The following is a 24,801-nucleotide window of genomic DNA, read 5'->3' as shown; positions in this document are numbered from 1 at the left end:
AAAAACATTGTGGGCGGGTGTTTTCTTTCCCCTAACGCCTAGAAACTTCCGCGAGAGTATTTAAACTGCTGATTTTTGGGTCTCTGGGCCACTTCTGTTCCATCTTTCAGTGTGTTAAGTACCTAGCAGGAGGCGGGAGCCGCCTCTTTCTTCGGCAGCGGTCAACAATAAGGTAATGGCCGATTAATAAATTCTTTCTTTTCTTGCTCAGCAGTTTAACTCTCGGGGCGGGTGCGAAGCGTTCCACCATGTAACCTTTTCCTAAAATGTAACTAGTTTTTTCTTCTATTCTCTTGAAAAGCTACATACTGGGATAGAGAGTGCTAACCCTCTCGAGCTCCCAATCATAATGTTTTGAGGTGAACTTATTGTTTCTCAACCTATTCTTCCGTAATGTAATGTAAATTGCTATTAAGTCACCTCTGTAGTACGGGATTAGCCCTTGTAATAACGGCCTAGTGCCAAGGTAGGTTTTAAAATCAAAGTGTATTAGGAGTGCAAGTTCGCCTCCTCTCAAATTGTTTTAGAGGTCATTTAATTAACCTGCTTTTCATTTAATAGACCTCAGTAGATTGGGTATTTTACCCCTGGGTTTGTGTCCGTTGTGGACAACTTGAAGGTGGAGTTTGGTGTGGCCTGGGAGAGGCTTAAATTAAAGAGCGGGTGGCTCTTTTGGAAACGGAGTGTTGTGTGCCTCGAGGAGGCTTAACTGTGTAATTTGGAGCAAGTGCTCCAGGGTTTGATTGGGGTCTTCTGCCCCTTTGTTAAAATTTGTATATCGGAAAGTTGGGCTAGTTGCTCAAGAATTGTGAACTCTGGGCTCGAAGCCCAAACTCTGTAACCCCTGTAATTGTACATTTCAAATTGTGTTTTGGCTACTAAGTACCTGTTCTTTGTTATTACTTAATATTGAAAAGAAAATATAACCTCGTTAAATTTTACATTAACTTTGATTCCGTAGTTTGAAAACCCATTCACGCCCGCACCTTCTTACACCTCTACCTACCGCTAAAACACGGTAACATTCCTAACAACTAATATTTGCTGATATTTCTGTTGGTATGGATGCAGGTTTCTAGACTGTATATGGTAACTGGTACAAAAAAGCTCCTGCAGAGCATTAATTTTGATCTTATTGGAACATGCTTATCCCAATGAAGTTTTCTCACAAGATGAGCAAAAGGAATGACGATCAAAAGAGTATTTCTGCCAACTCACAAGCATTGAAACAAGAAGGCTGAGTAGTAATGCTCGAAAGGGTTGGACATTTTTCCTTCTTTCCTTTTTTTTTCCCCCCCATAGAATTCCTTTATTCGTGATAATGTTGCTTTTCCATAATAATTTCCCCTTTAACCATAATGTCTTAATTGTGAGGTCAAATCCGTAATAATTATGGACAATCTGCAATAGTTGGCACCTCTGTTTTAAGTAAATATTATTGTATGGTTTTAAAAGTACTGACAGTTTGAATGATTATGCATTTAGTAGTAGCCGCAGCAGTGGGACTATGTTTTCATCTGACGTGTAGTTTGCTTCCTCTAGCTTGCTGGCCGCTTATGCTGAGCCTCTGCCCTTCTCTGCTGACTATTTCTTGGGCAAGTTTTGTTTGTGACTGCGTAGAACCGATTATTTCTTAACACATACACAGCAGGAGACTTGAGCACTGGTGAAGCCAGCCTCTACTAACGGAAATTACACGAAGGCTTATCACGCCAAGTCCTCCATCTGCTTAAAATGCAAGTGTAGCAAATCTGCAGTCTGAAAAGCGCGTTATGTTGGGTAATGAAATTAATAAATGTTCTGTTACATAATATTTAGTGTGGTTTAGTTAAAATTAAATTTGTGAGGATACAGCACCAATTTAAAAGCAGAACACAAGGGGCAATATAAAGGGTGCGAATATCCACATAAATCCCAGAGAGGGGTGTATACAGAACACAAATGCTTGTCTGGCTGTGAGGCAAATAATGAGTTTTTTTGTTTTCCATGCAGGTTATTTGGACATGACTTGGACAAAAGCTGGAGTAACAAGAGTTCAAACACTCGAAAGAAAATATTTATATTTATTCACGCATGGAATACAGGAGTATGGTGACTCAACTGCATTCTTCTCATCGCCAATCGATTAACGAACATAACGATCATGTAAAAATAAACAGAGTATGCATCTGTTTTACTTGAGTGTGTTTAGTAAGAATGCAAATTTGTGAAAAAATTCTTTATCTGATAATTAAAAATAATGGGTAAACTGTTGGTATCACAAACAAAGGGAGCATACTTACATGATTCAGAATGAATTTTTTTTTAAATATTCAATTGCATTTCTTTGATATCTAACGATTTTTCCGTATAAATGAAGCTATATATGTTAAAAGGGCATTTCGAGCATGCAACTCACGATGTTTACATATCTGGTGCAGAGTTGGAAAAATTGTACAAAAAATTCATGGAACAATATTTTTAAAAACCTCCAAGATCTTCAGAAAATGAACTACACAGTAAGCAATAGAATTTCATATATGCTACAACATGTATTTTTGATTAGTAGGATTGCTTTAAGAAGTGTTAAAAGAAAACACAGTTGCTACTGCTTATTCGGCAGATTCATCTCGCTTGTGTTCGGGTAAGGAAGGAAGAGAGAAAAAGGGGTTACCCTCCTCCTCACATGGTGAGGAAGGCAAAAAGATGAGAAAGGTAACCAGCTATTACAAGGTCTGGAATTTCTCTCAGCTGTCTGCTCGAGAGACTGTCATACTTGTCACTTCTGCCAGCTATGCTCATACTGTCAAGTTTCAATACTATACACATCGAGCGCTAAAGAACTGCAGAGGAAACCAGACATGAGTTTCTGCTAGAAATTCATTTCAAAATGGAAAAAATACAATGAGTGGAAAGTCGCAAGTAAATAGAAATATCATATTAAAGGATCCTGAAATGAAAAGTTAAACAGTTAGAATTTCTTACAAGAACTTAATGAATTGCGGGAGGTCTAATACAACATTGGTACAGTACCTATGTAATGAACATGTTGACAACCAAACCACTACTTTGTTCTAGGTCTAGACCAGCCCCAAGAGCTTCAGGACTTTTGGGAGTCTAAGGATTCTGACGCTGACCCATCTTATAAACCAACCGGCAGCGATGATGACTGCTGTGATTCTGGAATACAACCAAGAAACTCTCGGAATACAGATATGAACCATTGCAGACTAGACCGCAACAAAATGTTTCCTTTATTAAAAAAAAAAAAAAAAATACACACACATACGTAGGAAAGTCAATAAGTATCTGCAATTTTGCTGTAATTGTCTTGAGATTGGCTCTATGGCGCTGTGTGCTCACCAGCCGCTAGATGCCACCGTTATCTATGTCTGTGGTAGATTTCAGCATTATCAGATCGGCACAGCTTGCGCTGTTGCTACATAAAGGTGGCCGCGCCACTCTTTGTTTGTACAGAGGAAGAACAGCGTTCTGTAATCCATTTTTTGTGGTCTGAGGGTGTACCGGGAGCGGAAATTCATAGAAGACTTTCAGCACAATATGGGGACAATGTTTTGCCATAACGAAGTGTTTACCAGTGGAGTGAACAGTTCAAAAGAGGTCACACGAACGTGAAGGATGAGGAAAGATCCGGGCGTCCATCTGCAGCCATAAATGATGCCAATATTGAACAAGTGCATGATATGATCCTGAATAACAGAAGAGTGACCATGTGTTTGGTCCACTTAAAAAGGCTCTACGAGTCCATCGATTCAGTTCTAATCGACAGGTGAAGGAAGCGGTGCATACGTGGCTTACTGCGCAACCAAAAACTTTTTTTTTTGCAGAGGGTATCAGAAAGCTTGTGAAACGCTGGACCATGTGCATTGACTATGTTGAAAAATGTTATTAATTAAAAGTGTGTACACTTTTTGTAATAAATAAATAAAAATTAATTGCAGATACTTACTGACTTGCCCTCGTATATTTATTTTCATTTAATACTGTTCTGCCTTTCAACATTCAGTCTGCAAGCCTCTGTGAATTAACTAAATGCCTCTAAAATTCTCTATTTGCAATTAGCCCTAAGAGATCATTTAGGTCCAGACCTCCTCCAAGGCCAGTCATATAAGCACAATTCATTTCTAACAGCCTTTATCCTCTCATCATGAGTACCCTCCTGCCTTTGTTTCCATCAATTTCTACCAGCAATCATTCTCGCTACTTCAATGTGCGTTACTTTAAACTTATGAACGAAGGATCCTAAGTCCACCCAGCTTTTACTCCAGAACAGAGATGTAAGATACCTTATTTCTACGAATCCAAGACGATGATTCTTTTTCTCAGAATCTCATGTGAAAAATCAAGGGTCATCTTGAATTCACAACCTAACAGTAAAGAATACCACTGGCAGCTACCAGGGGAACCACGCTGCTTCCCTTCACTCCCTGTGTGCGCACATAAATCTCGACCTTCAACGTATGTGTCTCTGTTAGGCCTATAGGCTACATCACTAGCCGTGGCAACTGGTTGTACAGTGCCTCTGCATAACGTCACTGGATTCTGGGAAATAGTGAAGAGAGAACCACATTCTACTTGGCAGGAGACAGACTCTCAGCAGGGGCAACCAGGCAAGCAACAATCTGCTGAATAGATTAAAAATGTCCCTGTATTAGCCTCAACAAAAATGTTTCTGAAATTGGCAGAATGGCATCAGAACATGCGAGCCTTCGAATTCTTGGAAGGCCACAGCTACTCAGAAGCAGAGTTATAACGTGTCTACTGTACCTGACACTTAGTAAGTTTAACAGTTTTACACACAACAGGAATATTTTCGTGATGGAGGGTCATATTGTAAAGACACGTGGAACAGGTACTGCCGGCATATTTTCAACGGGTTCTCGTTGATATTATGATGCAAATTTTATGTTAATGGTTATTAAACACGCGGCAATGAAGAATAATTGTGCAGCCGCAAGAAAATACAGCATAACTACAGCCAGTGTTCCATGTTAGTGTGAAGACAAAGATAGCTTAAAAATGTGTAATGTACAAAAAATGCATTCAGTGGCCCACAACAAGGACGCTTTAAAGAAGTCAAAGATGAAATTGTAAGGTATGTGCGTGAAAAACGCAAGGGCGGAATGGCCATACCACGGCGCAATAAACTCGTTGACCTTCAACGTCCGCATCTTCGTTATACATCGCTAGCTGCTGAACTCGGCCGAAGCTGGCAAGCGAGATGTGCGTCTAGTGGCAGCTGGTTGTACCTGACACTTAGTAAAAGTAACAGTTTTATAGACAGCAGGAATATTTTCCTGATGGATCATCGTATTGCAGAAACGTGAAACAGGTATTGCCGGCAAATTTTCAATGGGTTCTCTTCAAAATGATGATGTCAATTTTAATTTAATGGTTATGAAACTTTCGGAAATGAAGAATAATTGTGCAGCCACAAGAAAATATGGCATAACTAAAGCCAATGTTCAGCGGTGGCATGAAAATATAGTCTAAAAATACATACTGTACAAGAAAGGCATTCATATGATTTCCCTAAGCTCTTTTGACGTAAGTGTGATAAACAAATTAACTTGAAAACAATATTCTCTCACCTATCGGTAAATAATACAAGTGTCGAGCTCAAATTATTATTATTATTATTATTATTATTATTATTATTATTATTATTATTATTATTATTATTACTTGTATGTACAGCTAAAAAGTATTGTACATCCATTTAGTATTAGTATTATTTATGTAGTCGAATGATCATATTGTGTGAGAGGTTATGTCATGAAAGTATTAGTATTATTACTATTATTAGAAGCTGCTGAATGCTATGGATGAAGTCTTGGGTAAGGAGTACAAGATGAAAATAAATAAGTCCAAAACAAAAGTAATGGAGTGCAGTCGAACGAAGGCAGGTCATGCAGGAAATATTAGATTAGGAAATGAAGTCTTAAAGGAAGTAGATGAATATTGTTACTTGGGTAGTAAAATAACTAACGATGGCAGAAGTAAGGAGGACATACAATGCAGACTAGCACAAGCAAGGAGAGCTTTCTTAAGACAATAAATTTGCTCACTTCAAACATTGATATAGGAATTAGAAAGATGTTTTGAAGACTTTCATGTGGAGTGTGGCATTGTATGGAAGTGAAACATGGACGATAACTAGCTCAGAAAGAAAGAGAATAGAAGCTTTGGAAATGTGGTGTTACAGAAGAATGCTGCAGGTGATATGGATAGATCGAATCATGAATGAAGAGATACTGAATCGAATTGGTGAGAGGAGATCAATTTGGCTAAATTTGACAAGAAGAAGAGATAGAATGATAGGACACATCCTAAGACACCCAGGTTTGTGCAGTTGGTTTTTGAAGGAAGTGTAGGTGGTAAGAACAGTAGGGGTAGACCAAGGTTTGAATATGACAAGCAGATTAGAGCAGATGTAGGATGCAGTAGTTACGTAGAAATGAAAAGGTTAGCACAGGATAGGGTGGCATGGAAAGCTGCATTAAACAAGTCTATGGACTGATGACTCAAACAACAACAATTATTATTTACGCAGTCGAATGATTGTATTGTGTGTGAGGTTATGTCGTGAAATGTGCTGTACATAAACATTTATATCAGTTCAATTAATGGAAGAACCTGTATATTATTTATTCTTGCCTGTATGTATGATTTGTAATCCATAATTGTGAAACACACTGTAACTTTCAGAATGGTAATAGGTAGATGAGAACGACTGAGAATATTCTGTACACTATGTCTATGTATTCTGCACTCTAGAATTTTCACGAATGTATCTTTCTGGAAGCCTAGCCAGGACATATATAAGGAGACGATCTTGATGGTGACAGGGACTTACTGGTTAGAGAGTGATTGGTTGACGAGTTATTGGTTGAAGAGTCGTTGGTTACGACAAGTTGTTGTTTAGTAAAGTTATGGTGTAGCAAGGTTATACTTGTGATCATGTGTTGTGACATGCTTTTATGCAGTCAACTGTTTCAAACAAAGAGAGTGGGTTTCAGCTGTGTTGGGGTTGCAATCTCCATGTGCAGCGATTGGCATTTTTTTTTAAATGGCGGATTTGTGATGTGAGTGTTTTGTTTGTGACAGCAGTGTTTAAGGTTATGTGTGTGTTAATTTGTAAATAGATGTGAATAAAATAAATGTACCAACTGACGGCATCTTGTGTGCGTCTTTGTGGATACATTAACTGGCGACCGTGCGACAGGATATTTAGAATCCATTGGAATCAAAAATGAAGAACAACCAGAGGACTGTGATGATGTTTAAACAGTTAATTTCCTTGGCTAAAAACATCGAGGAGAACATCGAGGCCCAGTTTGGAAAAGTCAAGAAGAACATCGAGGCCCAGTTTGGAAAACTCTAGGAGAACATCGGGCCCAGTTTGGAAAACTAGAGGTAAAAATCGGGGCCCAATTCAAGACCGGATTGATATCAGAAGAGGGAGTTGAATAACCAAATGCTGGACTTTATGGGCAGGAGATTAAAGTATGATGCAGCCCGCAGTCATGTTCGACCTGCAAGGAAGTTGTGGGAGAATTCGGCGGGCACGGCAGTGCCCACCAACCGAGAACCGACTACCGAGTCCAGCTGCTGGAGAGGACTCGGCGCACCAGTGGAACGCCGCAGATATTCGATGCCGAGACCGAACAATCAGACGACGCGATGGTGAATGGGCCGTACCAGTATGACACCAAGAGCGAGGCGCTCGACAGCCGCAGTAAGCTCCATGGCACCATGAACTGTCCAGGAAGGATGTTCAGCGTGGAGCAGAACTATGGGGAGGCTCAGATGATGTCCCAGGAGATAGAGGCAGCTATGGTAATGACACAGCCAGTAGGACCCCCTCTAGGAGCCGGAGAATTCGAAATAATTATGATGAAACATGTACTGCATATTTTTTTAAATACAATTAATCGCTAAGAGTGATTAAAAATTGTATTGATTGGGTGGAAATCCTCAAATCTCTATATATTCTGAACATCCTGCTTAGTCAAGCAGCTCTCCCAATCCTACAAGATAGTTGCAAAATATTGACAGAACACTCTGTGCAAATCCGATGTATGCAAGCCTTGACTGATCTGCTCCTTTGTGAGCTGTTGTAGTGATGAATCCCATTTGCTAACAAATTTCAGCATGTAATGGAAACCTCTTAACACATGCACAGCCAGTAAACACCTCTTAACCTCGTGTGTTTAACATGTCAGGTGCCAGACCAAACTTCCTAGGACTGCTGTCTAGTGCCGTAAACTAATAGCTCCAAGTAACTTACTGGTGCCAAAACATTCACAGGCTTAACCAATCAAGTGATCACTGAAACGAGGACATATTTCTGATAATTAGGTTAACTTATTATCTATATTTGGTCAATCCTGAATGGAGTCGTATTGGCCATTATGAATTGTACACGTATGGGGTTGCACTTATACAGTAGTTAATGTCCTGACGCTCATATAGAAAACAGTCTTATCACTCCAGTAACATACAAAGGACGGCAGCTGGACTAGACCCATCCACAAGCATTAAACAAGGAATTTCCTCATTTCGTCCGATGTTGTGTCGGCTCATTTGTTAAGCCGGTTTGATCTTCTTAAAGCTTAGTCATCAAACCTTGATGGTCATATTGTACGTTTCCTCTACCATTAAATTTCTTACTTCATTCGTAACAAATAAACAATAAATGCCATAAGGTGGGGCTTTGGAATCATTAGCAATCGCTGTGTTAAGTGCCACCACCCCTTGAATAGGAATACCACGCTGAGCACCAATGCAAGGTCCTCAGATGTTGTCGTTGTTGTTGCCGACTGTTCCTTGTACCGAAATCCCATCCTCATTTTCACTTTGAAACTCACTTTCAGCACTTTCTGAATACTCACTACTTTTTACAGTACATTCTTATCATCTGTACTTGGTTCAAAATCACTGTAACTATATTCTTCGTCGATATGATCACTGTCTGACTTGTTCAATGAATCATCCAGACTATCTGCACCAACTCTTTTAATGCTCGATTTACTCATAAAGATTTAAAGATAATCATGGTCAAACTACAGTAATACACATAAAAGAAAACTAACAACACTGCACACTTACACAAACAACCCGCGAGATAGGCAAGGACTTCGTCAGTTTACAAAACACTCCTGATGTACCCGCATGGGGTCGTGCCAAAACCGGAATTGACGAATGAAAGGTGGACTATGCACTTATTTAAATAGATGGCCAACAGATGACAGGAAGAGGCTTTATACAATTTTGAAACACACACCCAAATGAGTTCGCACAGTTCTCGATTTCAAACAAACGTACGATCCAATATGGGGACGTGAAGTTCATGCAATTGAGTGCTCTTACGTACCTAAGTAGGGTCGCTTGGCACTCAACGTTGTGCCATTTCACTGTTCTATAGTTGCGGTATTAGGAACAAAAATGGCGTTCCAGCCATTAAAGAATTAAAATAAAGTAATTAGCAGCGGTACGAGCCGAAGAGACAATAAATTCAACCGGCAATCACGAAAAGAACCATTTTTAGAAGGCGGTGCGAAAGAATGACGAGAGCGGATTATTTAAACCGATTATTGAAAAAAAAGTCTTCCATTAGAACAAATCTCAATCCAGCACTGCATCGAAGAAAAGACGGAGTCGAGTAAAGAAACCAGTTACTTATCGCATTCTTTAATCAATTATTGAAGAAAAGATCTAATCTACGATAACCCGCTTAACATCAGCTGTGGTTGACACATATACGTGAGATTATAGACCAGCTGTTAGGAAATGTCAAGTTGGATCTGTACTACGTCACGGTTGGGCTCGGAACATTGTGTTTGCCCGATACTGCACAACGTCAAGAGAGTTGAATTAAACGGAAAATAAAGTGCAATTCTAAAAGCACGTAAAATTCACACCGTTTCGGCGAGCAAGGCAGTTGGAATAAGACGATATTTAGAACTGTTATAAGCAAATTAGACGGACCAAAATACATTATACTTTTCGCATTAGCACTACTAAGTAGATTACAGCATGTATAAGTCAACTAATGCCTTGTGTTATTCTGTCCTTGATGCAATGAAGACCACTATGATGTTCTAAGAAGCTGAGGCAGAGACTACTCCGGCTATGGTGGCGCTTCACGAGATTGATGACCCAGGAGGGCGGTAATCAGCTGTGAGGACGAGATGGACCCGATTACCTAAGCCGAACCATGGAGCGAGGCCTACCATCCCATGACGATTAACAGCGAGATGGAAGTCAATACCCAATAAGCAAAGTTAAGTCCCCATTTGAGTCGTGTCGTAAGTAGAAAACTTTATTCTTTTGGTTAATATATAATGTGCATTATGACATTGTGTGTGCGTACTTACAAGGAAATAGGTATTCATCGGAAGTTACCATAAATCCCAGACATAGGTGTAAAATACCAGTGAATGCCGTTCGTAAGTTTGTCAATATGGTATTGGAGAAGTGATTGATATTTTTCTTAAATCATTGTCAGTGAAGTGTTAGAGTATTAAGAGGAAGCTAATATATACATGCGTGATGGCTTTAACAAAATAACAAGAGTAAAGATCGTATTTAGGGAATGTTTACAATAAATATAGTGGCACAGTTTTAAGGTTACGATGTGCTGTTCTTTGATACTATGACAGTAATGATAATGATTTATATATGTGTAGGTTATGGCACATATGTTGCGTATTTGATGAAACGAGTGCTTTGATTATGAATGCTACGCGATAATTGAAGTGTTAAATGGTGAATGTAATAAGCATATGAGTTGATAGTATATTATGATGGTGATAGTTATTGTTATTTAGGAAGTTGGTCATAGTATTCTTCGAGAAATGGTAGTATGTGTAAGTTGCACATGCTAAGGTATATGTAATGAAACGTACCGTTTCCGATTGCTATTTTATTCCCTAATATATATATAATACAGATTAGGATACGATCTCGATGCCATCAATATAGAATTAATTGAGTAAGTAGGATCATCAGAAGAGCCGAGAGGCCACCTACGTCAATATTTAGGCCTTCACTGACATACCTACGATTGTTTTCATGTATTCTCACATACGGCAACTTAACTTATGATTTTATGGGAGTAGTTTAACACATCACTGGTAACTTAGTCTTTCATATGTGGATTTTAGATGAAGATAGAGTCTTCCTATGTGTCAATTTTTCCACCTATGGTACTATTCGTTGGAAGGTTAATTAAATACACTTGGTAATGCTATATTAAGTCATATACGCACGTTAATTGAATTTCAACCATGAATTAAAATAATAATTGAATGATTTAGCCACATAAGCCTTACGATGGAATTATTTTGAGATTACTTACGACTTAAAGTGGACTTAGATTTGCTTATATGGAGGTCAGTTAGTATGAAATATGAAACATACCAAAATTTGAAATATCAACTAGTGAAAATCCCTAATGGACAGACATTATTTTCTCACACGATTTTTCTACTGTGCGTGGACATTGATGTGAAGTGTTCAGCCGAGTGATATGCATTTCTTTTATTGCATGTGAATTTAGGTTCAGACGATTGAATTTTGGTAATTTTAAGGAGCAATCCAGCTTAATATGGAAAGATTCCAAATCTTAATTAATGCAAAATTACGACACTACAAGACAGTTGTATTGCCCGAAGCTTTATATGCCTCAGAAACCATATGCTTAGGTGGTCACTCTAAAATTACAGAAATTGAAAAGCAGGAGCGGAAAATTCTCAGGAAAATTTATGGTCCTACGAGAGAAAATGGAATGTGGATTAAGAGGAAAACAGCGGACCTCTACTCCTTCACCGACAGGTTTACTGATGCTGTACGGAAAAGGCGCCTTAATTTCTATGGCCATATCTACAGAATGAACAGCGACAGACTAACTAAAAGATTATTCAAAGTAATCAACTCAAAGAAGGTCAAAATAAAATGGCTAGAAGAAACTAAGGCGGACCTCCAAGAAATAAATATTACAGACGACATCATGGAAAATCGTGGAGCTTTTAGAACCAAAGTAGCTAATCATAAATTTAGGGAGAAACCAAAAAAGACAACTGGTAGGAAGTGGTCGACAGAACGCAAGATGCAACACAGTGCATTCATGAAGAGATTTTGGGAGGATAAGAAGGCACAAACCATCAAACCAACTAACAAGTTCAAACGCGCTCTATGAATGGGCATAACGAAGGAAGAAGAAGAAGAATTAATTGATTGATTAATTATTGGCCACCTTCTTTGCGTTTTCACATTTTCAATTGAAACCCAATTTAAACATTGTACATAGTAGGGAATATAGCTTGTTTTACTTAAACCATCTGGATGTATCCGATTATTTTAATTATGTTGAATAATTTTACTTGATTATATGATTCATTTATTTTCTTTTCATTTAATTTCCTTGGATACTACTTAATTATGATACAATTCTTCGACAGGCCAGGATTAAGATATAGATGAATGAGGCCTGATTTCATTTCCTTTTTATGTTAGAGGTTTTTCTAAACCTGTTTTCTCCAATGCAATATAATTACGGCACTTAGAGATGCTGATTGCGTAGGAAAGCAGCCACAGTGTATAAATAATTTTTCAAGATACTCTACCTTTATTTCAAATCATACTTAGACCAATTTATTAATAAAAGCTGAGTAGTGAAAACATTAAAATTCTTTCAATGTCTACTTAGAATAAGTACTAGATATAAGCTTATAATGACTAATTCTGATTGCGATTATGATGATGACATGTACGGAATTCTTGACAAGCCATGATAATCTGATTTTTACGATAAACTTCGGTATCATACAAGTACGGTATCCGACTGATAGCGTGTTGAAGACGTTCATCTACGTAGGTTGGGATTTACCGTAGGCCATCGGTGTACTTTCTCACGCGGAACTCACAACCCAGCAATAGTTAGCAGATGGAATTATTATTAAGAGCTTGTCTGGAACTCGTGTATCCCCACCTGGACGTGGGAGTGGTGCAACGTGTTAAAGTGGCAAGTGTTAATAGAATTAAATATGAGACCAATGTGCCTGTGTAAAACTCATCTGAACAATAGTCGTGGCAAACAAAGTATCACTTGCTAGATTAGTCATAACGCTTGGTCATGAAATTGCAACTGTATGAAGAATTGGTCTAGGTACAGTCTAAAACTATCTGCGATCTGAGAGCGTTTTTGCTGTTCAGCAAATATTTTTTGCCAATAAAATAAAGCATTCTGGCAGAATTCACAATAAACTCTAACCTACTGACTGATTTTGTAATTTAGTGCACTTTCAAAATACCGACATTCAGCCCATATTTATATTTACAAAATTTCCCATCAGTTGAAAGCTGCCACAATGGACAAAGCATAACAAAATAATGAAACGTATAATTTCGGCTTTCAATTATAGATTTGTTGATTACATTATTCTCATAATGTCCTTAAATTACAAGAGTAATAGCATGCAGCAATGATTTCTGAGCAATGAAATGGAACTTCGAGAAGCTAATAAAGAAACAGTTTGCAGTTCTGGAACGTCTAAATTAAACTGTTTCCAAAAATTCACAATGAATCAAGGAATATTCCCTCAAGCTCCTACCATTAATCCTATCACTTTAATGTCCTTCAATTCAGATTTAACTTTATAATTTATGGTCAGTTCATAGATCAGCATCTTTTCCCTGTCAACGTCTTCCGGCTGGTGTGGGGAGATTTCAAAATGAACTGTGGGGTCTAATATATATTCCACATCCTCTGATTCCTTGTAGGCTATGATGTCAATTCTATTGCTACTGTTATTGGCAGGTTGCTACCTCTTTGGTGACCTTATAACGTATCTTTCTGAGGGAATTTGCTATCAAGGACTGAATCTCGTTATGCCTGGCATTCTGGGAATCTCTCCATGAAGGCAAGATTCTAAAACATGATTAAGGGTTTCTATCTCTCTTCGGCAATGCCGACAAGAAGTTTTCCATTCTGGGACCTGTCAGAATTCATGGATATGACAAACACAAAGTTTTCAAGTCCCTTTCTCTACAGTACCTGAGCTCAGGAATGAGCAATGTAAGCAGTAATATCCTCTTATGACTATTTATAGATAATAAAAGTTTCTCAGGTCAATCAAAGAGCTAGAAATACCTGAAATGCGTGATCTGTCCATGGTCCCTATTGAGCACGTCGAAGGGCTGACTCATTCCAAGCACGCTGCCCGAGTTGTGGCTGAAGTACAGAAGGCGGTAGCGACCTGGTGCCCTTAAGGCCGTGTCGGGGAAGTTCACTCGCTTATGGTGTGAATTACTGGTGGGGGTCGCCATGACAAGTGCTCGGGGGGCATACACGTAGCACACATAATCGTCCAGACTAGTAAACCCATCCTGCAAGCAAAATACACACATTAGTCATAAGCTATCACCTGAACAAATGAAAATGATAGGGCAGGAAGACATCTCCATATGACCTCCACAGGCACAAAGGTAATAATGAATTCAAAAAAAAGGAAAAAGCAACTTATTATACCAGGGTGCTTTTCGTGACTAACCATTCAATGCTAGCAACTCTGATGGGTCTCATTTAGGTTTGCAATATTTGCATTTAGGGCAGAAATTTTACACATTCTATAACAGGATGATCACTCTAAAACAAATGCATCCCCATTTATTTTTTTCTTTCAAAACATTTTCTTTCTATGCTGGGCCAAACTTTTACCATGCAGGGAGATATGTGCTTGTTCAGAGGAGCTGTAAAGCAGTTGAAAGGGATGGAAATTATGTAGTGAAATGATACTGTGTGTCCAAAGGATGTAGCAATATACAGTAAATATAACAAAAGTGTAGAGCTCCGTAAAAAGAAATGTGAGTCTAAACTACAGCAGAACTTCGTTAATTCAGAAGTTTTAAATTAGAATTCATGTTTAATTCAAACTTTTCTTGCAGTCCATTGTCATTCCTATATAATACAATATTAAAAACTTGTGTTTAATTTCAAGTAATAATACCATAATAGAACTCTCATGTTCTCAAACGATAATGTTTAAAGGATGTTGTAACGCTGCCCGGATGACTGAGAATAGTAGTGTAGAGACATGCTGGAAATGGATTTGTAGTTGTTGCAAGGCTAGCGCATGTTCCTTGAATAGCCTTAGGTAGTGAATGTTGAATTTTAGTAACCAGGAAAATATGCTCCATTAGGCCTACATCCAGAATACCACATAGCGTTAACTGTCAGCTGGTAACAGATGAAATGGGACATTCGATTGGTAACTGAAGGCTTGGAAGGAGGGAAAATGGGACACCTGATGAATTTTCTTTTTTTGCTTTACATCGCACTGACACAGACAGGTCTTATGGCGACGATGGGACAGGAAAGGCCTAGGAAAGGTAAGGAAGCGGCCGTGGAGTTAATTGAGGTACAGCCTGGTGTGAAAATGGGAAACCACGGAAAACCATCTTCAGGTCTGCCGACAGTGGGATTCGAACCCAGTATTTCCCGGATGCGAGCCCACAGTTGCGCACCCCTAACCGCACTGCCAACTCGCCTGGTAATATCAATAATTAATTGCGGATTAACCTTCAGAGTGCTAATGACAAAATGGTTTATCATGAGTACTGTCCAGCTCCAAGGCTAAATGGATAACATGCTGGCCTTTGGTCCACAGGGTCCCGGGTTCAATTCCTGGCCACGTCGGAGATTTTAACCTTCATTGCTTAATTCCGCTGGCTCAGGCGCCGAGTGTGTGTACAGTCTTTATCATTACAATTCATCACAGATAGGGGCCCCTCCTCATAGAAGTGCACGTCACCTGTACAGCGTCAATTTAAAGATAAAAATTTCATTGTTCCGTATTGAAAGTATTAACGTTAAAAATTGAATTGAATAGGTTGAACCTCTTTTTCAATTATTCAATTTTTAATGTACAGCGTCAACTCGACCAGCACCAGGCCTCTTTGGAGGCTACATATTATTCTTCGTATTATTTTTATTATTATTATTATTAGTGTTACTCCGCGGTAATGCTACTGACAATACGGTTCATCATGAGTGCAATCAAGTGGTAATATTTATGACAAAATGGCTCATCGCTATACATGAACCTACTTAGTTCCACATTCCAGCTGTTTGAGTTTCTGTTGTTTGAAAGTAGACTTACCAGCTGCCTTGTGATAGTCTACAGAACCATTTAATTCACACTTCACATCTCTATACTATAAAAGGTGTGCGCATAGCGATGAACCATTTTGTCAATAGCATTACCGCGTGGTGGCACTGATGATGAACCACTTTGTCAACAGCAATCAAAGTTCATGTGTGAGGAATGTGATGTATAGTTGTACATACAAAATTGCTTTCAGCAGTAGCACAGACTTCTGAATTACTTAAATGTGTATGTGTACAGAATGTAACCTATTATATGTCACCAAACTCAGCACAGGGGTGTTTATGCATCTGGAAATAGATAGCACTTTAAAGGGTTGAGAGAAAATGGCAATGCTTTAATACCAAGGAACACAAAATGGAAGTGATTATCTGTTTCAATCAAAAATAAATTTGAGGAGTTTGCACTGAATGAAAAATAAATTCAGAGAAATAAAGCAAAATTATCAGCTTCTTAAACAAGTTGCAAAGGATTAGTAATGTCTGTAGTGGTATGACTGATGTGTGTTTATTATTTTTGAAGTGTTTTATATGATTTAACAAAAATGACATTTACAGTTTCACAGTCTGTCATTGTTTCATGATATTCCGCTGTCATTGCATCTCAAGGAACACCGATAAAGTACGGAAAACACTGAATTTGAGATTGGGTTAAATACAGTGTGTGACATTAATTCATTAATTGAATTACGAAGGCATTAAATTTTAAATATTTTGAGAGAAATCCAACTTATCAATACTTTAAAAAAAAAAAAAAGTAAACTCATGTCGTCAGCCCAAAGTGGTTCAGCTCTTTTCAAGCACAACCCCAATGGAGGTGAGCTGCATGTACCATTCCAACCACATACCAGCCCTCCTGCCATTCTTAAATTTCCGGCAGTACCGGGAATCGAACCCGGGCCCCCAAGGACGGCAGCTAATAACACCAACTGTTATGCAACGGAGGTGGACAATACTAAAAGCAATGTATTTAATTGTTAAAATACAATTAAAATCAAATGACACAGTTTTTTTTTCCTTCTTCCAGGACATCCTCAGACACTTAAGGACAAGAACCAATTCCAAAACACATAAGAGATAGTAGTATACTGTACACTGAAAAATATAACACACACTAATTCACTGTCTATCTTAAAATCTTATCGCAGTAGTATGAACTATCTCACAGTTAAAACCTTGAAGACAAAGTCTTGATGTAAGAACAGTCAAATGAACCTATGTAGGTCATAATGACACTTAACTGCTCAAGCTGGTTTGGCGTTTGCAAGTACGGACCTACAAAACATAAGCCAGGAGTGGTTTGACGTATACCTGTGCGGACTAGTCCAGCGATGTTTTAGATGTACATTTGCATGCTATCTGTTGGTTGTCAACGTGAACTTTTAGCACAGCTCGCAGCACAAGGTTTTATTTTATCCAGGGTAGTATCTTCTACCGTAATGCGGCATTATGTTGGCATAAAAAGAATTTGTTTCAACAACAGTGATCGTTGTAAACAACATGGCGGCGTCCTCAAATGGTCTGTATTTATCTAATGCAGCTCTCGAACGCATATTAGGTGAAAGTATTGATGAGAATAATCCGAGTGATAATGAAAGTGTTAGTGATGATGATTTTGCATAGCATACATAAATGATGTACACAATGATAGCCGGCCCCATGGTGTAGGGGTAGCGTGCCTGCCTCTTACCCGGAGGCCCCGGGTTCAATTCCCGGCCAGGTCAGGGATTTTTACCTGAACTTGAGGGCTGGTTCGAGGTCCACTCAGCCTACGTGATTAGAATTGAGGAGTATCTGACGGTGAGTTAGCAACCCTGGTCTAGAAAGCCAAGAGTAACGGCCGAGAGGATTCGTCGTACTGACCACATGACACTTCGTAATCTGCAAGGCCTTCAGGCTGAGCAGCGGTCGCTTGGTACGCCAACACCCTTCAAGGGCTGTAGTGCGATGGGGTTTGGTTTTGGTTTGGTACATAATGATAGTAATATAAGTGAATGCTCACCTGAGTGGTCACAGACACCTCTTGATTAAAATTTTATTCTAACAAGAAGGTATTTAGGCATTTTTTTTACTTTGCATGCCACCTTTTTGTACATAGATACAACATCTGCATTATACAAACTGCGTATCCACTTATTTTGAACAAGATCACACAAGTCGTTTAGAAAAAAAAAAAACCATGGCACTACAGCCCTTGAAGGGCCTTGGCCTACCAAGCGACCGCTGCTCAGCCCGAATAGAACCTGCAGATTGCGAGGTGTCATGTGGTCAGCACGATGAATCCTCTTGGCCGTTGTTCTTGGCTTTCGAGACCGGGGCCGCTATCTCACTGTCAGATAGCTCCTCAATTCTAATCACGTACGCTGAGTGGACCTCAAACCAGCCCTCAGGTCCAGGTAAAAATCCCTGACCTGGCCGAGAATCAAAACCCACGGCCTCCGGGTAAGAGGCAGGCACGCTACCCCTACACCACGGGGCCGGCAAGTCGTTTAGAAGTTATAGCAATGTTTGTGACAACATGTAAAATAGTGATATTTTTTCTAAAATGTATTACCGCTGTAGGGTAAATACCGGCTTGAAGGGTTGAGTACAATCACTGATGGGAAAAAAATAAAAATTAAAAAAAATTAAAAAATAATTGGTCTCGAGTACAGTTACTTGAAAAATATTTTACCCAATTACGATTACAATTTACTTTTTTTTTTTAATCAGTACAATTACAATTAGTCTTAAGGAAATCACTGACTTTTTTTTCTTTTTTGCTTGGGGTTGGAATAATACAAAATTTTGCAAGGAAAAGGAATATAATACTTCACTTTGTGTGGGTTTTGTTTTTAGCACAGAGGCATTAAGTGACTGTCATCTCTAGGTGAGACTAGACATGGTACCTTGGAATTTTCTAAACGATCCTTTTCCCACCATTTTTATTTTAGTTAATGACGTTTAGCATTTGAAATTATTTTCCATTTACTTTGCAAATAAATCAGTTGGTTCTTAAAATTGGCTCTCATCGCTAATGCCTGGCATCTTAAGTGGGGAAGTACATCCTTGCATTTACTGAAAAGACGCCCTACAGGAACACTCCAAGGAATATCTGCGTTTAATTTTAAGAACATCATCGGAATGTCTTTGAAAGTACTGGAGAGGTAAGAAAGTGTGTCAAAGAGAACTCGTGAAGCTACTGGTTCTGCTGTAGTAGACATGAAAAAGTTATCTTTACCATATTTTGATTACTTATACTCAATTACTTCCCAAATCTGAGCACAAATGAATTTGTTAAAACTTGTGTCCATAAAAAGACAAAGCTAAGCATGTTGATAACAAATGTTTTCATGTATATGTTACATTTTATGTGGCTATTTTATACAACTGTAGGCTATCTCACATTAAAAAGATAAAGTCTTGATGTTTGAAAAACAGTTCTAAAATGGTCTGATTATGTGGTCAATGTTTTAAATTACATCAAAATGTTTTTCATTGAAGCAAGTTCTTGAGCTGAATTGGTAAACAAGAAATTTCTTTCATGCAATTACAAAGGCACATAAAAAAATAACTGGAATGATTTTATTGCTGTTCAATGTTCCCATGCTTGTGTTTGGTGTTGGCACTATTGGAGACGCCTAATCTTGAGTGACACAATGCCATGTGCGTCACGTGACTGAAGGTGCTGAATTGGAGGGAAGGAGTCAAAGTGAAAAAACATGTTAACTGTATCCAGCATGGATGATAAGTTGCAGCAGTGTGCATCAATTAGATTCTGTGTTCTCCTCAACAAAACTCCATCACAGACAGTGGAAACATTGCAGCAAGCCTAAAGAGAGCAAGCCATAGAAAAAACATCGGTCATTAAGTGACATTAATGATTTAGGGAGGGTAAAACTGACTTGAAGGATGGCCCATGCCCAGGAGTGGTGGTGATTATTGTTTTAAGAGGAAGTACAACTAGGCAACCATCCTCTATATAACACTAATCAGACGGAAAAAATGGAAGGGATCCGACACTTCGAAAAATGAAGATATCGGCCATAGGAAGACAAGGGCCACGAAGGGCGTGAAAAGGAAAGACTCCCTAGCCCTCGCAAACCTAATAGCGTCAGGGTCGGAAAAGAATAAGAGTTGACTAAGTTAGGTCGGATAGGATAGATGAAAGTGAGGAGCCTGGCACAAGTAAGTGGAAGCAATGCTAGGGCTCAGCTAAGAGCCCCATGGTCGCCAACCCACGCTCCAAAGTTCAGAGCCCCTGGGGCCCCTTTTAGTCGCCTCTTACGACAGGCAAGGGATACTGTGGGTGTTATTCTACCGCCCCCACCCACAGGAGGCCATGCCCAGGATGGCCCTCAACTTCAAAGACCAACGTTAATGTCAACACAACTGATATCATTGTGCAAGAAGACCGTCATGTATCGAATGCACAGATTGCAGTAATTACGAGTATCTCCCATGGATCAAATAAAGACATCATACGCAATGTTCTCGGCTATCACAAATTTGCAGCGAAGTGGGTGCCTTATGTGATGTCATGTCGACAATGAAAGGAGAGGATTCAGAAAGAACCAGAGTGTTTAGCCAAAGTCATCACATGAAATAAAACCTGTTCCATCATTATGACCAAGAGAAAAAGCAGGAAAGTGCCCAATGGAAAACTCTTTCAAGTCAAAGACCCAAGAAGGCCAAGGTTGAAGCAGTGCAGGAAAGGTCATGCAATTAGTTTTTCTTTTTAAATCAGCAAGGCACCGTATACGATCACGTGGTGAAGAAGCAACACACTGTTACTGGTAGTTTTATTGTGAAGTATGAAAGCAGCCACTCAAGAGAAAAACTGCTGCTAAACAGCCAACCCTTGCTCAAATGGACAGATCCTTCGTCAGGACAATGCGCCTGCTCATCGCACAATCAAAACTCAAGAAACAATCAACACATTGGGCACTGAGGTGATGCCAAACCCACCCTATTTGCCAGAGCTTGCGCAGTGTGATTTCCACCTATTTCTTAAAGTGAAACAGGAGCTTTGGGGCCATCATTTTCATAGTTATCAGGAGTTAAACATTACAGTTTAGTGTATAATAAACAGACTATCCAAGAAGGGCTTTTGGGAGTGTTTGAACAGTGGACTGAAAGTTGGAACCATTGTATTATGTCTGAGGGAGAATACTTTGAAGATCTGTAAGTGAATGTGAACAAAGCCAGCCAATATTTACCAGTAATAAAAAAAATTCTGGAGCCTCCGTGGCTCAGGCGGCAGCGCGTCGGCCTCTCACCGCTGGATACCGTGGTTCAAATTCCGGTCACTCCAAGTGAGATTTGTGCTGGACAAAGCGGAGGTGGGACAGGTTTTTCTCCGGGTACTCCGGTTTTCCGTGTCATCTTTCATTCCAGCAACACTCTCCATTCTCATTTCATAGCATCTATCAGTCATTACTAAATCACCCCATCGTACTAATAGCCTATATATGATTCATTCATTACATCCCTGACACGGTCAATGACTGGAACACAGGTTGTAGGTTTTCATTTTCAAAAAAAATTCTGATTATTTTTTAATGCCCCCTCATATTCTCCTGACCTTTCAGGTTTGAATTAAGCAAGTTTTTTCCTTCTTCTTCGTCCGCTTTTTACAGCCTCACCGGACCACTTCAGTCAATCATTTTCTGGCCTTCAATATATTTTCTTTCTGAACCGCCCAGTAGCTTTTCATTCGTTCTGATCTTTTCTGTCATTCCTCATCTGTAAATACCCTTTTCATTGTTCCATTGAATATTCATAAACTAAAAAGAAATAGGTAGGAAGGTAAGAAGAGACGCAACATGCTTTATCTTATGCAAGCCTTTGACTGATAGAGACTGTGTTTCTGAAGTGAGATGAAGCAAGCAAGAGTGAACTGAAGCAGTAAACTTGACAATATATTCACCCGTAAGTAGAGAATAAGATGGGTTTACAAACACCATAAGAACATTTTTTTTTTGCTAGGGGCTTTACGTCGCATCGACACAGATAGGTCTTATGGCGACGATGGGATAGGAAAGGCCTAGGAGTTGGAAGGAAGCGGCCGTGGCCTTAATTAAGGTACAGCCCCAGCATTTGCCTGGTGTGAAAATGGGAAACCACGGAAAACCATCTTCAGGGCTGCCGATAGTGGGATTCGAACCTACTATCTCCCGGATGCAAGCTCACAGCCGCGCGCCTCTATGCGCACGGCCAACTCGCCCGGTACCATAAGAACAGTCACACTATACCTTATAGGCACCGATCCAGTCCCAGGCAGTTGGCTCCACATCACCTGAAAGGGTGTACATTGCAAAGTTCTCTTCCTCGATGTACCATGTCGGGATGGGATCGAACTCTACCACACGTTCATAGTAGTCGCTGAATACCTGCAAGAAAGATACAATTAACTTATATGTTAAGGCAAAGTTAACCGCTAGCTGGACAAAGCAGAAACTACAAAACAACAAAGTTCATCGAAAGAAACAGAGTAAGTATTACATTGTACAAGGCATGTTTTTTAAGTAAATACTGTTTTGATATAGGAAGAAAAGTAGTGCAATTTTTTAAACAATTATATTTTTTATATGGAAGCCTGTACCTTAAAACTACTTCTCGACTTAAGTTCCAAGCATACTGATGCACTTGTCATATCATGAAACCAACTTCAATACTCATAGAAGTCTGCTGCCTGATGTGCCAGTACTGCAGCATGGTCGTTTTTAGGTCATCATTGTGGCACTGACCTCCTACATGCTTTTTCAAGTGCAGGAACAAGTGGTAGTCACTAGGTGCTAGGTCAGGACTATACGGAGGCTGATCAAATTGCTCCCAACCAAATGAAGCGATGAAGTCTTGAGTTCGATTAGCTGTGTGAGGTTGCACATTGTCAAGAAGCAAAAGGATCCCCTTGTGAGCATGCAACACCGTTTGTTTTGGATTGCACTACGGAGTTTAGGTAAGGTCTCACAATAAGTCTCAGCATTTATTGTGTCACCCTGGTGCAAAAATCCACAAGCAATACACCCTGGCTATCCCAAAACACAGTGCACATAAGTTTGCGAGCTGAAATTGTTTGCTTGCATAGGTGATGTTGAGTGTCTCCATTCCATGGATTGCTGTTTTGATTCTGGCGTAATATAAGCCACCCATGTTTTGTTGCTGGTGACAATTCGGCTTAGGAACGCATCACCTTCATTGGTGTACAGCTCAAAGAAAGTGAAAGCACTGCCTATGCGCTTGGTTTTGTGCACCTCTGTCAGCTGTGAGCACAACTTCTGATAATCTAAGCACCCTGATACAATTTCATAAAGAACACTCCTTGAAATTTCAGGCAACTCATAACTTAGTGACAAAATCGTAAAGTGTCTGTTTTCTCAAACCCTTGCATCAACATTTTGCAGCAAGTCTTCAGTAATGACTGACGTTCACCCAGTACACTTCTCATTGTGGACATTTGTACGGCATTCTTTAAATGCTTTAACCCATTTTCTTACCATTCCTTCATTCATAGTGTGTTCTCCATACACTCTACTAATCTGACAATTGAATTTCAACATACTCGGACATAACAGAAGCACCAGTATGGTCAGTTGTACAGAAAAGCAAATCCCGCAAAGCTGCCGGTCCAGATAATATCACAAATGAACGAATCAAGGAGGTCCTCCCGTACACCGTCAGCATATGGACAGCACTATATAACAAATCTAGAGAACTCCGGACAATCCCTAACGCCTGGAGAAGATCAATGTTCAAGGTGTTATGTAAAGGACCTCAGAGCTCAGACTTGTACAGAGGGATCGCACTAGAATGTGCAGCCTTTAAGATGCTATCCAATAAAATTAGGGACAGGATCTTTGACCGGTTGATGGAAATCATGCCAATGGAACAATATGGGGTCATGCCAGGGAGATATACAGTACAAACAGTGCACCATGTACTCAAGAATATTAAAGATTCAATAAGGAAACCAAAAGGGCATGCTTTCGCGGTATTCATCGATTATACAAACGCATTTGATGGGGTAAACCGTAACATCCTTATAGAAAAGCTCAAAGCAGCTTTAGTACCTGAAGATCATTTCCTCCAGTTAATAATCAACATCATGGAAGGGAATGTAATAAACATTAGTGATGGTCTTCTTCAGTCAAAAGATACCATACAAATGAATGGCATACTCCAATGTGACCCCCCTGAGTCCCATGATGCTTAATATGATCACACATGACATAGTACAAAAGGTAGTACCTGGAGATGTGAATATGTACTTGTATGAAAATGATGTGGTTATACTTAGCAACAGCAAGAGCTCATTAGAGGAAACTTTCAATAGACTAGCGGAATGGTCTCAAAGGAATGATATGCATATAAACCAGAGTAAGACGAAGGTCATGAAGTTCCGGAAAGGAGGGAAACTGTCATCAACGCATATATTTACCTGCAGAAACCAAACAATTGAAAGAGTCAAATCTTTCAAATATTTAGGGGTGACTCTACAAGTCACTGGAATCACTTTCACAAGGCACACTGAAGCTCGAACAGTGGCTGCGGTAAAGGCTGCAATGGAGATTCGCAATCTCAAATCCCTTTCACTAAGCACAGCAATGTCATCATTCAAGCTGAAAGTTGCACCGGTAGCACCGTATGCAACT

At 39.4% G+C, this 24,801-nt stretch overlaps 1 protein-coding gene across 4 annotated transcripts in view; it reads right to left on the bottom strand.

Annotated features, from left to right (window-relative positions):
* LOC136881943 (inositol polyphosphate 5-phosphatase K) overlaps positions 1 to 24,801 on the bottom strand; it is a 120,148-nt gene that overhangs the window by 56,582 nt on the left and 38,765 nt on the right. For 3 of the 4 annotated variants that reach the window (XR_010861051.2, XR_010861052.2, XM_067154408.2), the window contains exons 8-9: positions 22,402 to 22,539; positions 14,156 to 14,391 (exon numbers count right to left, since the gene is read on the bottom strand). Coding sequence is in view for 2 of the 4 variants with exons in the window: in XM_067154408.2 (XP_067010509.1) it covers positions 14,156 to 14,391; positions 22,402 to 22,539 (374 nt within the window). In the remaining 2 variants the exon portion in view is untranslated. Of the gene's footprint in view, positions 1 to 2,781; positions 3,160 to 14,155; positions 14,392 to 22,401; positions 22,540 to 24,801 lie in introns of those variants that run through there. The other variant, XM_067154407.2, reaches the window with a different exon arrangement.

This window comes from Anabrus simplex, chromosome 10 (genome assembly GCF_040414725.1).
Source record: "Anabrus simplex isolate iqAnaSimp1 chromosome 10, ASM4041472v1, whole genome shotgun sequence".
Taxonomy (NCBI): Eukaryota; Metazoa; Arthropoda; class Insecta; order Orthoptera; family Tettigoniidae; genus Anabrus; species Anabrus simplex.
Note: the sequence above shows the minus strand (reverse complement) of the source record. Positions and strands in the feature narration are given on the sequence as shown.